We start from the raw sequence: 18,559 nt of genomic DNA, 5'->3' as shown, positions 1-18,559 counted from the left end.
TTCCGGACTGTGACGATTGGTTGAAGCTGCAAGCATCGTCGCATTATTGCATTTCGAAGAGTGAGCAGTCGTATCGTATCAAGCAAGAGTTGGCATCCAAAGCATCCTCTGCTGGACTTGTGGAGGTTATACTGTATTCATAATTTATTCATATTTTATTCATACTTAGGTACTAAACATCAAGAGAAAAGAGTTAGCAAAGCTGTAGTATAGTTGATTCAGCACAGCCTTTTTAATGAAGCATCCAGAATCAATCTGATGGCAACATTTCATATTTGGACCTCTACTTGCTGTACTTGATGAACGAGGCACAGTGAAGCACGCCAAAGTTGTCGATTAGTGGAGCCTGGGCCAGAAGAGGTATAGTGGGCTTCAACGGGAGAGTGAGGTACAATGGTACTTCTTATTGTTAGAAGGCAGAGAACCGAGGCAGCACAACTGAGAGCTCATCACAGTACGAGCACATTACATGTATAGTAGCCAATGGATGGAAAGATACAGTCTACAGTCTAGAGCGATGCCACGTCAGGAAAGAGGGGGCGCACGCAAGAGCAGAAGCAGAAGCAGAAATAGAGCAAAGGGCAGTGCAGTTGCAGTAGAACAAGACGCAAGTGCAGTTGTAGTGCAGTGTAACCCGACCAATCGTGTGAGTCGCCCGCACCTCCAATTGCACAGCGGCGTCAGGCCACGGTTGGGCGTCATTTTGCAACTTGCATTGGATTGCATTCGTCCAGTCTGGTTTGGTTGTTTTTATTCTTCAAGGCCCACGGGTTAGGTAATCCTCGCATCTGTTCTTCCCTTCTTCTCCTTCCCCCGCCCTTCCATTTTTCTTTGTTTCTATTCTTTCTTCAATTTAAGCGCCCTGCCTAGCTTGTGACATCACGCACTTTCCATCTTGGCACCGAAACTGATGTGCACACTTTAACTCGGCCGTCGCACAAAAGTCACACTGCCTTACTCTTTGCTCTACCTTGAACTACCAACAAAGCCCGTGCAGCCTTTTCTTTTCCATTATCTCTGATGCACGACAATCCACATTCGTAGGTGTTACTAGATAACACAAACCTGCATTAAATCATCTCCATAAATCATCCAATTTGATCTCACTTGATGCGTCCAAAAATGCACAGCACCTTCAGGCCACAATCCCGCTAAAACGTCTGCCCACATCAAAAGCTCCAAACGACCCACTCCTTGTCACTTGCTTCCCAAAGTACCTGTACTTACAGCCTCTGTACCTCAACCTAAAACCTCGCCATCAGGCACCGCAGCTCCAGCACGCGCGTCCCACTGCAGATGCCCATTGCCGCTCGCTGTGCCACCCGACAGGTGACCGACCAGTACCAGCCTCGCTCGCCCCTGCCCTCGTACCGGTACACCAACGCAGCCCATCCCCAACTTCCGGCCCGTTCTTTAGTAGGGGTCATCGCTGCCTGAGTGAGCTTCCGGCATCGATTTCGATTTCGATTTGATCAAACCCCTTCTCTTCACCGTCCCCTCACTCTTTTTTTTTTTTCTGACTGCAGCCAAACTTGCATCACATCACCGTCAAATCTCAGCTTTTCCCGCCGGGCCTGCAGCTCGCCACTCTCGTTTGCCCATTGCCCCTGTGGCCTATCCCAGTCTCTCGCCCTCCACCTCAAAGGGTCCTCCCAAAGCACCAAAGAAAAAACAAACCCCTGCTCGAAATCTCCATCCCTCTGCCTTGCCTTGCCTTGCCTCGCAGAACTCCGCAACCGCAAAACCGCAAACCGCAAACCGCATCGCCAACAGAGATAGCCATCCCGCCAGCCCCCGATGGTGAGTCGAGATGCCGTCAAAGGAACGTGACGACGACGTCAATGTCGACGACCGCATGCGCGACAAGGCCCGCCGCTCAAAGTCGGAGCGCAAACCTGATCGAGACCGCCCCCACCGCTCTTCGAAATCCGCTCGCAGCTCCAGCGATACGCATTCCCTCACGTCGTCCGTCAGGCGGCACCGGAAGAGGGACGACAGAGACAGGGACCGAGATAGAGATCGAGATAGAGATCGAGACAGAGACAGAGATCGGGAGAGGGACCGCCTTCCTCAGCGCCCGGCCTCCATGTCCGACCTGGGCGTCGATGGCATGTCCAAGCTGTCCATAGACAAGGATCGCATCTCGCTGCCCTATCCCTCCTTTGACAAGGCTCACAGCAAAGAGTCCATCGTCAGCCGCGATGACATTGCGTCTACGTCTTCTCAGCCCAAGGCATCCAATCCCCTGACGCCTGAACCCACCGACGTTGGCGGTGGCAGCGGTGCAGCTGGAGGAGGTGGTGGTGGTGGTGGTGGAGGCAGTGGAGGTGGAGATGATCGTCGATTAAGGCCTGAAGACGCTCTTCATCGATCCTCATCCAAGAAGGCTTCTCGCCCGCCTACGCCTCCCGAAACAGACGTCTCCGCCGCAAAGAAGCGTGCCGAGGACTTGGACCGCGGCCACAAGTCAAGCATCTCAAGATCAGGCTCGCGCGCTGAAGACTACGACCGCGGCAACAAGTCCACCGTCTCCAGGTCAGGCTCGCGCGCTACCGAGGAGAGATCCTCCTCCAAAGTTAGCCGCCGCTCATCCACCAGCGCGGCAACCCTGATACGCTCACCCAGCAACAAGATTCACGACAAGCTCCGATCCTCTGTGCTCTCACGCTCCTCAAGCTCCGCCTCACGCCACACATCCAAGCGGTCTTCTTCCACTCGCAGTGTCAAGAAGAGCAAACCCGAGCCGCTGCATGTCGACTCCTCTCCGTCCAGCGCCCAGGACTCATCTCCCAAGACGCCCACCCAAGCTCACCAATTCCCTCACCACCTCTACGGCGACTCCAAGCGATCTCGTACTCCCGCCTCCGGCGTTGACGGCGACGACTATGCATCCACCATTAACTCGGGCACCGCTACGCCCGCCATGAAGGCGCCCACTCATCCTCCGCCTCCGCCTCCTATGCCTCCGCCGCCTCCTCCTCCCGCCGTCGACGTCCTCGAGATACCCAGGGTAGACTACCTACTACAAAACGGTGGCCTCTCGCAGCCAGTTACTAGACATTTCTTATCAGTCATGCCTCTCGTCAACGGCACACTAAGGCCCGCAAACTCCCTCCTCAGCGGCGCCGAGACGCTCTTCACCCCGTTTGTCAGCCTCCTGGACCAATATCAAACGGTCCTTTCCAAGCAGGGATCCGTTGCAGTAGCCACTGGCCATCGGTCAGTCGCTCGCCGCTTGCTCGACCGGCTCGAAAACGTCTTCTCCCGAGATCTACCGCCTCACGGCTGCTCCTGCATTATATGCGAGAAATCCAACGAGCCTCACCGCGGCCTCAACTGGGGAGATGTTCTAGAGTGGGTCAGCGGACGCATTGAGCTCCCTTCATGGCCGCCCTTTGACCTGGCAGACATTGGTCACAAGGCAGCTGAGATATCGGGCGAAACCCCCCCAAGGCCAGACTCGCCCATCCAGCTGGATCCCGACATCGCCGAAGAGTTCAGGGAGCACTATTTGCGCCAGTCCAAAAAGGTCAGGTCTGCAGTCGACAGGTGGCTCACCAGCACGGGTGAAACGCCTGTGCCTCCCCCCCAAGATGTCGACGACGAGACGCTGAGTTTCGCCATCCTGACCAACCTCGACGCCGAAGACCGCCCCTACTTCAACGCCCTCCTCGCCGGATCAAAAGAGCTGAGGCCAGCAACCCGCGCCCCTACTCCCCTCAACCGGCCGCGCAACGACTTTATCGTCAAGACTGGTCTCTCACTGCAGCGGCTGTACCGCCTTCAGCAAGTGCCTCGAGATGCGGAGAGCGCGACATACCTCATCAAGAATCACCATACCCACGACCTTCTCATTACCCTGTCCAACATTAACAGTCAAGAATGGGAGATTTTGACATCCGGCCGGTTTGATGGATTCCTGTGGTCTGGTGCCGATGATGACTTCAACGGGGTAGAATCAAGAGGCCCCACGCCATTCCGAGGCCCTTCGGCCATGGGTTCCCGAACCAATACCCCCTTCTCCCCTTACTCCCGCAACACCACGCCAGCATCCTTCATCAGCCTTTCGTCCACAGGTGGGGGGAGCCGACCCCCGGTTTCCAACGACGAAGAGATGGAGATGGCAGCCATTGCCGAGATTGAGCGTGAGATTTACCAGGGTATGGAGGCCTTGGAGGATGCATTCGAGAAGCTCCACCACCAAGCGGAGACGGTCCGAACCGCCCTGCGGCAGCGTGGAGCTGGACTCATGCAGAATCTCCAGAGCCGACGACGCATCGACGTGCTCTCGGTTCCCGGCTCGGGTAACTCGCAAAACTCGGGCTACGAGCGACCCTCGTGGGCTGGAAGCGATGCTGAAAACGCCAGTGACGATGATTGGCAGATGGAAGAGTACGATCTATACCCCGATGACTCGGCCAGTAACATCAGCAGCAGCCGGCACAGGCGACCAAAGAGGCGTGTTGAGCGTCGCACTCCAGCTCCCATTGAGGAGGAAGAGGAGCAGTGATGCGGAAATACGCTACATGGATGCCAAAGTGTCAAGAGAGAGTGTTTTTGAGAGACAAAAATGTGCTCAGAATATAAACGAATTGATGACGAATAACGACAGCATTTCGAGTTTGGCTTTTTATTTTTCCCAACCCTTCTTCGACAAGCAAGCGAGCAAGCAAGCAAACCATGACACATGTCAGCTAAGCAAGATGACAGTTTTGCATGAATCAAGAATGGGACAAAGGATTTGCGTGTGGATGAGCGAGAGAAAGCTTCGTGTTAAAGATGACAAGAGAGAGAAGGCTTCTTGTTAAAGATTACGAAGAGAGAGAGCGGTATTCGGGAATTCAGAGAGCATTTCACTGAGACGGGGGGGAAACAGAAAAAATGGCCTGTGTTTGCCGGCGAGGGAGGCAAATGTCGAGGCCGGGGCATATTTGGAGTTGATATGAACAATGTACCTTGTCGGATACCATTTGTTGTACGGATTCTTTGTTTTTCTATTCTTGTGTTACTTTCTTTCCTGTTTAACTGGTCTGGATGCGGTTGTTGGCGAACAGTTGATTTGATGTTGCATTAGTCTTCCCCTTTTCCGTTTTCTTTTACTTGCTCTTGCGTTCTCTTGCCTTCTTTTCTATCCTGTCCTTTGCTGGGAGAGAAGAGAGAGTGGGGGTTTATTCTGCGTGCAATGTTGTTATGCATAATGATTGTCCTGATGATTTGCCTTTATCACTGTCATTTGTCACCACCAACATCAAGGTTGATTGCTCTTTCAGGGGGGGTGAAAGCTGCGTGTGTATCTATCAAGTTTTGCAGAGTCGAGGTGGGACCGGGAAGATGGATTAATACGAATGAGATGTTATTTGCATCGTTGCAACAAGCAACAACTGGCATATGAATGAGATGTTATTCGCATTGTTGCAATAAACAACAGCTAGCCGATTACCCCCACTAAGTTGCCGCGTAGCAGTTGTGACAACACAACGTTGACGGACTTTTTACGAAGCTAACTCTGGGCAACTTGACCGTTTGGAGGGGCTTCGTGGGGACTCGAAGTGGTGATGGTCATGCAAGCATCATGGGACGCGTATGTGAAGCGCAAATAGTTAAAGCCGCGGTTTAATTCCGTAACTGTTACGCGGAAAGAAGCCAATAATAAAACAATGTGACTGTACATATTCCTAATCCGGACTCATGAAGCTGAAGAAGCATTGTTGAGGAATCAATATCACAAAAGATAAGCACCAACAGACGCCACTCACACGCGTATATACTCGTATGCGTTCCAGGTTGACGAAAAGCCCCCAACGGCATTTTCAAAAAGCACGACGTCCGCAAGGGGGCTGCGGAAAGGGCTGCGCTAAGATGCCGACACAGCTGCGGTTCTGCGGGCTCGCAGAGGTGCGGAAATCCGGCGCAAGGGCCGCAAGCTCATAGGTGAGGCCCTGGGCGGTTGCCGCTTTAGGCAAGTGTAGACAGCCAACCAGCGACAACCGGATGGTGCCGGTTACTATTTTACGTGGTTGACGTTTAATCATCATTTTCGCACCAAAACGGACATGTAAGAAAATAAAGGATTGAAACCCAGTGGGAACTAATTCAAGAAGCCGAGTGGGCAGAGATTGGGGGCAACATACAACGACAAAAAGAAAGAGAGGTGGGGAAGGGAAGAGAAGAAGGTGATGGGGTGCGGAAATCCGCTATGTGGGAGGAGTGCCAGCGCGGTGTATAAAAGAAGGGGTTGCTGCTTCCTTGAGTTTGTTGACTCTTGAGGAGTAACTCTCATAGTCATAGCCTTGTTTTCCAGTTCCTTCAGCATCATCATAGCCTCGTCTTTTAACTCTTTTTTATCATTTCCTTGTTCTTGTCAAGACTAACAAGGACTCACATCAACCCCAACATCAACATCATGCCTTTTCCCTACAAGAAGGACATCACCGGTGACGAGCTGGTCGCCGAATATGCCCCCATCATCAAGGGCAAGACCATCCTCACTACAGGCGTCTCACCAAACAGTCTCGGCGCACGCTACGTCGAGACTCTCGCCTCCGCACAGCCCAAGCTGCTCATCCTCGCCGGCCGCGACCTGGCCAAGGTAAACCAGACGGCCGAAGCCATCAACAAGGCGCACCCGAACGTGCAGACCAAAGTGCTGCAGCTGGACCTCAGCTCGTTTGCTTCCGCGCGAAAGGCCGCTGCCGAGGTCAACTCTTGGGACGACGTGCCGGCGATCGATGTGTTGATGAATAACGCGGGTATTATGGCTGTGGAGTACAAGATTTGCGAGGATGGGTATGAGAGCCAGTTGACGTGTAATCACCTGAGCCACTTTCTCTTTACGAACTTGATCCTGGACAAGGTTCTTGCGAGTGAGCTCAAGCGCATTGTCAATGTCAGCAGTGGTGGACATTGGTTTAGTGGCATTCGTTATGCGGATTTGAACTATGATGTGAGTAACGGCACACAGTATTTTCCTTCTTTCTCTCTCTCTCTCTCTCTCTCTCTCTCTCTCTCTCTCTGTGTGTGTGTGTGTGTCTCTCTCTCTCTCTCTCTTTTTTTCCCCCTCTCTTGTTTCCACCGATAGCTGACAGAAGATTCTACTTTGACAATACAGGGCGGAAAGACGTACGAGAAGTGGAACGCATATGGCCAGTCCAAGACCGCCAACATACTCTTTTCCATCGGCCTGGCCAAGCGATTCGGTGACCGTGGCGTCTTGTCGTATAGCTTGAATCCCGGTGCCATCATTACCAACCTCGGTGCCCATTTAGACTTTGCACCGGGAGGCGATTTGGAGGTCTTGGGTAGGTTCTAGCCGTTTACCGATGTTTATACCCGGATCGCTAACTTTTGTCCTTTTTTTTTTTTCATAGCGCGAGTCTCTCAAATGACTGGATCACCGTTTGGTTGGGAGAAGGAGAAGGAGATGCTTACACATGAACAAGGAATTGCTACTCACGTCTTTGCTTCTTTTGATCCTGTTCTCAAGGGTATGTTTTCCTGCTGGTTTCCCTCCTCTTTCTTTTTTTTGGAATTATTTCCCGTCACACCCATCTCCATTATGTTTCCTTAAAAGTAATAAGCTAAATTCAACTGCGTTTGATAGAACACAACGGCGCATATCTGCTGGAAAAGGCTCAAGTGGCCGATTACTACGTCGACGCCATTTCTCCCCACGCTATTAGCGATATTGAGGCCAAGAAGCTGTGGGACTTGAGTGTCAAGGCCGTTGGATTGTAAGGAGGAATGAACACAAGACTGTTTGATTACGGAGAAAATCTATGATGAAAATAAAAGCTTCTTTGAATAAAAAAGAGAAAAAAGCAATATACCAAGATATGCCGAAGATCTGAAGGATGTTTGACAGTACGATCAAACAGAACGTTGTGATTGGTGATTGCAGGCTGAAACTGATGACTAATCTCCCAGGCGACTCTTGGATTGGTTCAGCGATGTACACGGGAAGCTCAGGGTATTCGCCAAGAGCCTGTTCATTTGGGAGAGTCCCGCGAACTGGTGATCCTTTTTGTGTTTTCTTGTCTCATCATCTGGTTTCTGATCGCCTTCATCAAGGACTCTTCTCCAGACGCTGAGAGAATGCCGTCCGTGTTTGGCCTTATTACAGGGTAACTTTGTAAGAACTATGTGGTCAGTTGTCAGCTCCCAACGCCCTACTTAGGGAAGCTCAAACTCTCGCAAGACGAACGCAGCAGTAGCCCCGGCTGTCGTAGCGAAACCCCATTCAATGGCCACATGTCAGAAAGTGATCAACGAGCCGAAACTTGAAACGGCAAATGCTGTGGAAACCCTAATTCTCCTTGTGGGGGAGGGGGAAAGCGCTGAGAAGACGGCCACGAGGGTGATTCCCCGGAGACGTGGGATATCGACAGGGTTGCCGCGGGTATCGAAACCGACTGGTTCACCCAGCATAATGGACTCTCTGTCAGATGGGCATCTCATCTGTAGACACCAAGAGCACTTGCCACGTGGATGATTGCTGGCCGATGCTACTTTGTGATTGTGCTGTTCATGCTGTGTGCCTGTCGAGCTATACACCCTCCTGTTTTGCTGAGGTGGCCGGCAGCAGCAAGATCTGTATGTTTCTTATATTAAAGTAACTTTGTATCTGTTCATCATTGAATTGTTAGGCGGAGGCTACCATAGGCCATTGTTGTGTGTCTTTACTTACACAATGCTCGCTCATGTCCATATCATCAATACAATTAGTAGTTTGCTCTTCGGATATTCCTACCTAGTACTTACATGTGTTTGTCTACCCTAGATCGCATCAATTTGCTTCCATTATATAAGCCCCCACTAAACCGTTACGAGAATTCGGAGTAATTCCCCAGCTCTTGGTCCCATTTTGAGCGTCGACTGAGAACTAAGTTGGCGCCGGGCTTTTGCTCTGCACTCTTTTTGGGCAAATCCCAGCAAGCTGCAAGGAGATTTGGTAAGCTAAGCCAGTGCGCCCTGAGGGATCCCTGTGGGTGTTGAATGCTTGCTTCCCTGTTCGCAATCCATCACAATCACAAGCTAGGTAGCTTAGGTCTAGGTCTAGGACTAGGACTCGTCGATACGATGCTGTTGCATTTCATCAACTTCTTGCACTAGATCTGCACACACATCCAGGACATTGATCACATTGCTCGTGGATACATAGATTTAGTGCTTGCTTCAGTTCAGCTGCCATCACATTGGACTCTAGTTGATTCATTTTGTTCAGCCGCTCGACACCCTGCTTGCCTGCTTGTGAAAAGTGATCGAAATTGCTGGGGAATTATGCCGATTGATTAATCATCCGGCCCTGCTAACCGATGCAGAGCTAACGTGGAAGTTACAGCACTGGGTCCCCCCCAGCTCGGCTACCTGCAACCTCCAATTTTTTTTTTGTTTACTTGTCTCGAGATGCACACCAAAAAGTCACCAGTTCATGTCGTGTCAGACCATGGCAGGCTTCATCTCTATCTTACCACCCAATGCAAAACGCACTTCTCGCTTGCAGCAAAATTCGCCTCTTTCTTGACTTTGTAATTGATCCCTCGCTCTTCCTGTTTGCGCGAGTCAGCTTCGCGATTTGCCGTCTGACATGCTGCTAGGCTCGAACCGCCATCCGCCAGCCAACCGCCACCAAAGGCCTGGATCAAATCAATATTTGACATCCATGGTGACAACCTCATGCCATCTCATGCTTCACCCCGCCAAGACACACACAGCAGGCGGTACTGTAGGATTTCTCCGTGCATCGCGTGGCCTTCGGCCCAATCGTCAGTCTGGAGAGGCCCAGATACCCCAGAGGCGGATGATCCGCACCACTTAGGCTAATGTCTATTCACTGGATCCGTCTGTCCAGACAAAGCGCCGTCTCGACCCGGGGTTCAGGCTGTGCTATTCCCAAACTGCTCGCCAGCCATTGCGGACCAGAACCCTCCGCACCTGCATCAGGCTTGGGCCTGTCCCCCCCGCATTGTTACGAGGGCCGAAAGTCGACGCCACGGCACGACGCCGCCGTCCAATAGCCTCTTGACCGCAATCGTATGAGAAAGGAGACAAGCCGTATAAGCGGCACGGCATGCCCAATTCCTGGGGGAGCTTCTTTTCAAATAATCCGCCCGTATCACTTGCACCGGCGAAATATCAATCCCAATCCTGAGATGGCTTGAAGCAACTGAGGCTGGCAAGGCGTTCATTCGTACAAACAAACGCTCGCTTGATCGGGCCTATTGACAAGGGCTGTTTCCTGATCCCAAAAAAGTAGCATTAGCATCCAACCATCCAACCTTGTGAAAGAGCCTGGGGAAGGATTGCACGCGGCAAGGGACACAGACAAGAAGCATAAAAGCGACAGCGCCCCCTGGCCATCAGGACTGCAACCTTTCTTTTTCTCTCTCTTCACCTCCTCATCTCACTCGCAGTCAAATACTCGGCTCTCCCTCGCATCGAAAGACGGGGGCATTGCAGAGTTTCCCCTCCACATCAACCTCTCTCTCACACACAACTTGAAGAGCTGGTCTGGCCGAGAGGCTAGAGATACCCCCCCGTTACAATGGGCGAAAAGGACGACATCCACACCCATGAGGAGCTCGACCATGTATGGCAAATCACCCGATTGCAGTTTTTTCTTTCTTCTCCTTTGTGATTTGTGTTTTTTGCCACCTCGTTTGGAAGAGCGAGTGACTGACACTTTCTGTCTCAATGTAGGGAGAACTCCAAACCAAGGTCGTGAGCGGACACACGGCCTTTCAGGAGGCCATGATGAAGGAGCCGCCAAAAGCCTGGACCACGGCTCAGTTGCTCATCTACTCCTTCTCCATCATTGCCTTCTTCTGCAGTACCATGAACGGCTACGATGGTTCGCTCATCAACAACCTGCTGCAGAACCCCTGGTTCCAGAAGAAGTACGTCGAGAGCGGCAACGATGGCATCTGGGCCGGCATTGTCTCGTCCATGTACCAGATTGGTGGTGTCGTCGCGCTTCCCTTTGTCGGCCCTGCCATTGACGGATTCGGCCGTCGCGTGGGTATGCTCCTGGGTGCTAGCTTCATTGTCATTGGTACCATTGTCCAGGGTGTGTCCAACTCCCAGGGCCAGTTCATGGGAGGCCGATTCTTGCTTGGTTTCGGTGTTTCCATTGCGGCGGCTGCAGGCCCCATGTACGTCGTTGAGATTAACCACCCTGCCTACCGTGGACGTGTTGGAGGTAAGTGACTCCTTTTGTTTGACTTCACCTCTCTCCTGATGTTTCGTCCCCCTTGGTTGGAACATTGAGAGTGTATTTAGCAATCGTGGTGAGAAGAGATGGACTAATTCTCAACATCTAGCCATGTACAACACCCTGTGGTTCTCTGGTGCCATCATCTCGGCCGGTGCTGCCCGAGGCGGTCTCAACGTCGGTGGTGACTACTCGTGGCGACTCATCACCTGGCTCCAGGCCCTCTTCGCCGGTCTCATCTGCATCTTCGCCATGTTCCTCCCCGAATCCCCCCGATGGCTCTACGTGAACAACAAGAAGGAGCAGGCCAAGGCTGTCCTCACCAAGTACCACGGCAACGGCAATCCTGACTCTCCTTGGGTCCAGCTGCAGCTCTTCGAGTACGAGCAGCTCCTCAACATGGACGGTGCCGACAAGCGCTGGTGGGATTACCGAGCGCTGTTCCGCAGCCGCTCTGCCGTCTACCGTCTCCTTTGCAACATCACCATCACCGTCTTTGGTCAATGGGCCGGCAATGCCGTGCTGTCCTACTTCCTCGGCTCGGTTCTCGACACGGCCGGTTACACTGGATCCATTCAGCAGGCCAACATCACCCTCATCAACAACTGCCAGCAGTTTGCCTGGGCCATCCTCGGTGCCTTTTTGGTCGACCGTGTGGGTCGTCGCCCCCTGCTGCTCTTCTCTTTTGCCGCCTGTGTCGTCGTCTGGATGGGCATGACCATTGCCTCTGCGCGCTTTGCGGCTTCTCAAACCGGCGTCGACGCCGACGGTAACGCCATCTACAACAACCCTGCGGCATCCAAGGCCGCTTTGGCCATGATTTTCATCTTTGGTGCCGTCTACTCTGTCGGAATCACCCCCCTGCAGGCCCTGTACCCCGTCGAGGTGCTCTCCTTCGAGATGCGTGCCAAGGGTATGGCCTTCTCCAGCTTTGCTACCAATGCCGCTGGTCTCTTGAACCAGTTTGCCTGGCCCGTGTCCATGAAGAAGATTGGCTGGCACACGTACATCATCTACACCATCTGGGATCTTGTCCAGGTGACCGTTGTCTACTTTTTCATCCCTGAGACCAAGGGACGCACTGTAAGTATTCCTGGTTCACTCATTGGTCTACAATGGCACGTCTTGCTAACCCATCATCTTCTCTACAGTTGGAAGAGCTTGACGAAATCTTCGAGGCCAAGAACCCGGTCAAGGCGTCGACGGCCAAGAAGTCCGTTGCCGTGGACAGCCACGGTGGCATCGTTAATATCGAGAAGGCATAAGGCGTGGAGGATTTACTTGTCATTACGACCCACCATTAAAAAACACTAATACCAGGGCAGTTGTACGCAGGAATTGAGGCTGAATTGGTTGATGGTTGCTTGCGTTTCCACGGGACGGTCTTTTTTGGGATGGAGGGGAATTGCTTTTTTTGCCATTTTACTGTTTGTTTTCACGTAATGATATGAGGCTATGAGAGGGGGGCCAGAGCGCAACAATGCAACATTCGGAATGACAACTGCCAAACAAACTGTACGGATCCATATGTGCCTCTTTTGCCTCTTTTTCTCACGTGCCATACTTCAACTTGAGGCTATAGCCGCCATCTAACACCTCCAACATCTAGTTCTGCCTACCATCCCATATTTGGCAGAATTCTACTTTGCCACCTACCTAACTCTGTAGGCGAATGGTGTCTCGTGCGTGCGTGTGTATACAAGATGCTACTCTGTGGGAATGCAATTAATATGGACGTGTTTGCCCGTCTAGGTATCTGGCAAAGCGGCAATTTACGGAGTATTACTGGTACGGGTGGTCATACACACTTCTTGGCCATCATGTGGTCCCCCCCAGGTCAGCGAATGCCATTCGATGCCGGTCAACACCATGCTTTGTTCCATACACACACACACATACAGTACAATCCAGGCCCCTGGCCTCACGACATCCGTATTGCAACCCAACCTTGCCAACGTCTAGCGGCATCAACTTATACCTGGATATGGGGGCTGGTGACAGCTCAGTGGGATGAACCTCATGTTAGTTGGTCCCCTTTGCCCGGGAAGAGTAAAAAATGCTTTTGGAGCTACTCTTGTCCAAGTAGGTATTACTCCGGTAGCCAACCAGATTAATATTAATACTCCGTACCAGTTAGAATCCCCTCCCCCAGACGACATTAACCGATTTCTTGCTCCACAGTCGTACTACCTGCTACTACCCAATATAGTCCCAATAACCCCATAACCCAATACTAGTACTAAGCCCGTAGAATACAGTGGTATCACCACCCACTGCTACTGCTCTATACTTTGGCCCATTTTCCAGACCCCCGGAGAAGCGCCTCCCGCTACGGCCCAACCTCCCGAAAAGGGACTAGCGACCGAATTCCGCACCTGCCCACGGGGTAGTTTTGGGGGGATATTTGTGGGCAGGTGCGCCGATTTGCGATTTCGATTCGGGGGGAAGCGAAGCGTGCGAAGAAGAAGGTGTGTGCTGCATATGTATGCAACTGCGACCATCGAAAATCTTTTACTAGTAGTAGCCGAGGATTTAGTATCCATAGATTATTTGACGGTGGGAGACTCTGGAGGCTACAGTAGCACTCGGTTCTTTGCTAGGTTTTACCCCGGATTTTTCGGTGCCTTTTTTATTTTCTCGTTTATTTTTTAATTTTTGTTTTATTTTCTTTTTTCTTTTTCTTGGACGAAGAGAAACCCCGGTTTCCACTCTTTTTTTCCTTCGGCACGACAGAAGGAGTCGAGTCTTTTTCTCCGAGAGTTTCACCACACGATGGATTGATTGATTCTGTTGATTCCATTCTACTTTATTTTTATTTTTATTACATTTTTTATTCATTTTTTTCAAACATGGCTGGGCGGCATTGAGTGTTTTGTTAATTACGCTGGATTGATTAATGATACTTTCGAATTTTTTTTTATACTGTCGGCAAACTCCAAGCAGGAATCGCCCCCCTCTTTCTCCGGCCTCAGCTCGCTTTAGGTAATACCAATACCACAGTGTCGGTGTTACCTTGTCCTTCCATCACCTCACCTCATCTCATCTCACATCAGTCGTTTCCCGTGATCGGGGCATCTGTTCCTCCTTTTGCTCCCTGATATATACACGCCGAAACCTCGTCTTTCACTCTGGCCAACAGAGGTACTATATGTTTGGCCTTCCTATTGGCTCTTAGTCTCCTCGAATCCCGACTCACTTGCGACTGCGATTGCTACGGTGAATTGGTAATACTAGCATCACCATCTATCTGGACGGAATGTTCTACACCTGTGGGTGGAGTCTATCTATGCACAAACCACCCCCCTATTGTTATCCCGAGTCTCTCTCCCGAGTCCTCTCTCACGCACAAGTTGTCTCCGGCCTTGTAGCATCTTGGCTAACTAGAGAGAACGGCTTCATTAGTCCAGGGGGTCCAGGGAAAAGCCGTGGATCGTTCCCCCCAATCGTCCTCGGACGGCAATCGCTCTCAAGACACGGCTGGCAGCAGAGCCGCAAAGAGCCTCCACGCCTGTCTCGAGTGCCAGCGCCGCAAGATTCGCTGCGACGGCAAGCAGCCGTGTAACCGCTGCCAGTCTAGTCGCTCCCGGAGGCGATGCGTGTATGAGCAACATCGCCAGCGTCTTGTTCCGTCAAGAAAGTATGTCTCAATGTTTCTTGGTTTCTTCTACTTCTTCGTCTTCTTCTCCCCTTTTTACTTGGCTAACCCCCACCCGCTCGCCCGTTAGATCACTAGAGGAGCTATCACGGAGTCTTGAAGAGTGCCGCTCCGTGCTACGGCGTCTTTATCCCAACCATGAAGTTTCCCATCTGCTGGCATTGTCCCGCCAGGAGCTCCGTGATCTCCTAGATCAGCCGGTCCAGCAAGAAACGGCCGAAATCTCACCGGCTCCTCCCTCTCCTGATGACTTGGAGCAACGGCAACAGCAGCATCATCCAAAAGAGCTTGAGCAGATGCCCGCTCAGAACTCACAATGGGATGAGGAGCGCAGAGAAAAGGAAGCATTGCCGGCGGAAGCTGACGATGTAAACGCCCTGTCTCTCAACATGGACAAACAGGCAGCTTCATATCTCGGCGCTTCATCGGTCAAGGTGGCTTTGACGGTTATGCTTCAGATCCAGCCTCAGTTACAAGTGTTGCTTGCAGCACAGTCATCCCCTGATGCTTCTAGCGATGACAATGCACGCAGCAGCATTCCTCTCTTCCGCGCAGTTACTAAATCCAAGGTACACTCCCCTATTCCATGGACATACAAGGGGCAAGCGCTTGTCGATGCCTACTTCAAACGTGTCCACGTCCTCACGCCCATACTGGACGAGGCCTCGTTTCGGAAACATTACAGCGAAGGCCGAAGATGCGATGCTCCTTGGCTCTCCCTCGTCAACATGGTCTTCGCCACCAGCAGTATCATGTCCACGCCATCAAGCAACCTGAGTCACATCAAGTATTATAATCAAGCCATAGAGCACATCCATCTCAGTGCGTTTGGGAGCAGCAACATCGAAACCATCCATGCCTTGGCGTTGCTGGGAGGCTACTACCTCCATTATATCAACCGCCCAAACATGGCCAATGCCATTATCGGTGCAATTCACAGAATGGCCACTGCCCTCGGGCTGCATCGAGAACCGTCGCCCGAGGAGCCGCAATCCGACCCTGCAGTTCTCGAGTCGCGGCGACGCACCTGGTGGACGATATTCTGTCTCGACACTTGGGGAACCACAACTCTTGGGCGCCCTTCATTCGGCCGATGGGGACCTGCCATCAACATCCAACCTCCTAAACTTGTTCCAGAGCAGGTATGCTCCCTTGAAAAAAAAAAAACCCCCTTTGATTTTTCTCTCCTTTCTCTGTGTTGTCATGGACACAACTTCTCTATACTTTAATCGGCAGCTTCTGATTCTTTTTCTTCATTCTAGGAGGAACATGACTCTGCACAATACGCGGGCATCATGCCTCTGCTCGAAAACATTAAATTCTGCAAGATTGCCACCAAGATTCAAGACATGCTTGCAGTCACTCCTCTCTTAAACGCGGAAGATCGAAGTCATTTGGACGGCCTTCTTGTCGACTGGTTCAACAACCTCCCCTGGCTTCTACGCTCTACAGAGCCCTGTGTAGAGCCACTGCATCTTTCACGATGCATCATGACATGGCGATATTGGAATCTACGAATGCTGCTACACCGCCCAGTCCTTCTTACTCTTGCCAGCAAGGCTGAATTGCCCATATCAGAGCATGACATTGCTTCTGTGGAGATTTGCCAGGGCGCTGCTCGAGAGACGGTCGACAGCGTTTCCAAGGGATGGATGCGCCAGCAAATGTCTGGATGGAATGCTGTGTGGTTCTTGTACCAAGCGGCCATGATACCTCTGGTAAGCATTCTGTGGCAGCCTGATAATCCGTCTGTCGCCCAATGGCAGGCCCAGATCGAGACGACTCTCGAGCTGTTTACAGCCATGAAGGATTGGTCCCTCACGGCACGCCGCAGTCGGGATGTGGTGAGCCGCCTGTTGGAGGCCACTTCTCAAATTTCAAACGCAAGACAACGCAGCGGCCTGCAAGATCCCGGCCTACAAAAGGGGGGACCAAGCGATGAGGCGGCTGGATTCTGGGGAGACCAGGGAGCCGATGCACTCGCCTCGACCAGCTACAGTACTGGAGACATTGTTAACATGCTGGACCAGGACTGGCCATGGAACATGGACATGGACGGGCTGGTCTGGGGACAGCAGATTCCCCTGTTAGAAGAGGACAACGATGCTGGCAGCTACAATGTCGATGAGGGTGCGATGGGTGTGGATTATCTGTCGCTGGCGAATCCGGACAATGATGCCGCACCGCCGCCATAGTTTTTTGTTTCATGTTCAAGAGAAGAGTTGACAAAATCACACCTAAAGCCCATCCTTTGTTGAAGAGCAAAGAGCTTGACATTTTTTTCTCACTTCATCACCTTGTCTTTCTCCAGACATCATTTCCGCCAAGACGTGAATGCATCTGCATTTACAGGTAATAATCAGGGGCGGTCCATTACAGGTGCTGTCGGGTCGGAACTAGCAGGGATCTTCAGCCGGCGTAAGACTCACTCGGCTTCCGAGCGACGCTACGCCCTTTTTGCCAGTTAAAACCCCGTCAAGGACATCGCGAATTCACTCTCCGATACTCAAAGCACGACGAAATTGACGAGCGCATTCACGCAAAGGCTGCAATTCTACCTGTTTTGATTTACAAGCGTTCTTGAAATACAATTTACTGTGTTTATTTCACCTGCGCGCATATCAAACAAGGCGGACAGAAAGAGTGATAGTGCAAAGATCAAAACAAGCAACGCAGGAAAGCGAGTGTTACGCAAGGCTTTGAAATGACAGACCAGGCGGCTACCCGTGTCACCCGAGTCATTGTGGCCTCACGCAACAATGTCAAGATCTCAGCCGCAAGGGAGGCCTTTGGTGGCATGTTTCCGTCTGCAGAATTCTCCTTCACCGGTCTCAACGTGCCATCCGGCGTTGCTGACCAGCCCATGACGGATGCAGAAACCCTGCAGGGCGCACGAAACCGAGCTCGCAACGCCCGCGACGCAGAGCCCCAGGCCGATTACTGGGTTGGCATTGAGGGCGGCGTTGACGACAGCGGGGATGCCATGGAGACTTTTGCCTGGGTCGTTGTGCTGGGCAGGGCAGACACACCGGGATCAGACTCATCAGCATCACATAATGAGTCGACCAGCAGTTCAACAAGCGCTACCAAGACGGAACGCATGGGGAGAGCGCGAACAGCTGCATTCTTCCAGCCAGAAGAGGTAGCAAGACTGGTCCGCGGAGGTATGGAGTTAGGACCGGCGGGCGACCAGGTCTTTGGAAGCGAGAACTCGAGAGCGCATTCCGGATCTATCGGACTGTTGACTGGGGATTTGATCAAACGGTCTGCATATTACGTGCCGGCGGTGATTGGAGCCTTGATACCATTCAGGAACTTGACACTGACGTTTACCGATTTTTGAGAGAGCGGGATGAATACTGGAATGAAGGGCTCATAGGGAAGAGCAGCTGATTGAGACCGGGGGGATGCTCGTCTTTGCGAGGAAGCAAGGGCATAGAGATCTCGCAGTCAAGCATTTGCAATGAAGAGAGGCGGTCGTGAGCAGAGTCTGCTTGACTACGACTTGCATGCTATATTGCTGCTTTCATGCACTGTCCGTCTCTGCAAGCCACGCTTTATTACATCCACCTTTATTACATCCACCATAAGATGGATTACCTTAAGACCATATACCATAGCACTTGATGTGCAGAGCGCCCAAATGTGCGACTGCTCTTGACAAAATAGACTGGGACTGTGCGAATAGAGCACTATCC

At 51.9% G+C, this 18,559-nt stretch overlaps 5 protein-coding genes across 5 annotated transcripts; all 5 read left to right on the top strand.

Moving 5' to 3' along the window:
- Positions 1–1,810: 1,810 nt before the first annotated feature.
- On the top strand, positions 1,811–4,510 carry T069G_01663 (uncharacterized protein; the record flags this gene model as incomplete). Its single annotated transcript, XM_056168873.1, has 1 exon — positions 1,811–4,510. The coding sequence occupies one exon, from the start codon at positions 1,811–1,813 to the stop codon at positions 4,508–4,510; it is 2,700 nt and encodes an 899-aa protein (XP_056034189.1).
- A 1,893-nt stretch (positions 4,511–6,403) lies between these two features.
- Positions 6,404–7,734, top strand: T069G_01662 (short chain dehydrogenase domain-containing protein; the record flags this gene model as incomplete). Its single annotated transcript, XM_056168872.1, has 4 exons — positions 6,404–6,943; positions 7,109–7,298; positions 7,368–7,484; positions 7,601–7,734. 4 exons carry the CDS (start codon positions 6,404–6,406, stop codon positions 7,732–7,734), a joined length of 981 nt encoding a protein of 326 aa, XP_056034188.1.
- Positions 7,735–10,540: 2,806 nt separating this feature from the next.
- T069G_01661 (sugar transporter domain-containing protein) lies at positions 10,541–12,471 on the top strand (the record flags this gene model as incomplete). Its single annotated transcript, XM_056168871.1, has 4 exons — positions 10,541–10,585; positions 10,696–11,194; positions 11,316–12,289; positions 12,358–12,471. 4 exons carry the CDS (start codon positions 10,541–10,543, stop codon positions 12,469–12,471), a joined length of 1,632 nt encoding a protein of 543 aa, XP_056034187.1.
- A 1,991-nt stretch (positions 12,472–14,462) lies between these two features.
- T069G_01660 (fungal specific transcription factor domain-containing protein) lies at positions 14,463–17,056 on the top strand (the record flags this gene model as incomplete). Its single annotated transcript, XM_056168870.1, has 4 exons — positions 14,463–14,475; positions 14,609–14,843; positions 14,932–16,003; positions 16,124–17,056. The coding sequence occupies 4 exons, from the start codon at positions 14,463–14,465 to the stop codon at positions 17,054–17,056; spliced, it is 2,253 nt and encodes a 750-aa protein (XP_056034186.1).
- A 509-nt stretch (positions 17,057–17,565) lies between these two features.
- Positions 17,566–18,204, top strand: T069G_01659 (uncharacterized protein; the record flags this gene model as incomplete). The annotated part of the gene is made up of 2 exons (XM_056168869.1): positions 17,566–17,880; positions 17,953–18,204. The coding sequence occupies 2 exons, from the start codon at positions 17,566–17,568 to the stop codon at positions 18,202–18,204; spliced, it is 567 nt and encodes a 188-aa protein (XP_056034185.1).
- Positions 18,205–18,559: the final 355 nt, after the last annotated feature.

Source organism: Trichoderma breve, chromosome 1, assembly GCF_028502605.1.
Source record: "Trichoderma breve strain T069 chromosome 1, whole genome shotgun sequence".
NCBI classification, from domain to species: Eukaryota; Fungi; Ascomycota; class Sordariomycetes; order Hypocreales; family Hypocreaceae; genus Trichoderma; species Trichoderma breve.
The sequence above is the reverse complement of the archived record's forward strand: the minus strand, read 5'-3'. Positions and strand labels throughout refer to the sequence as shown.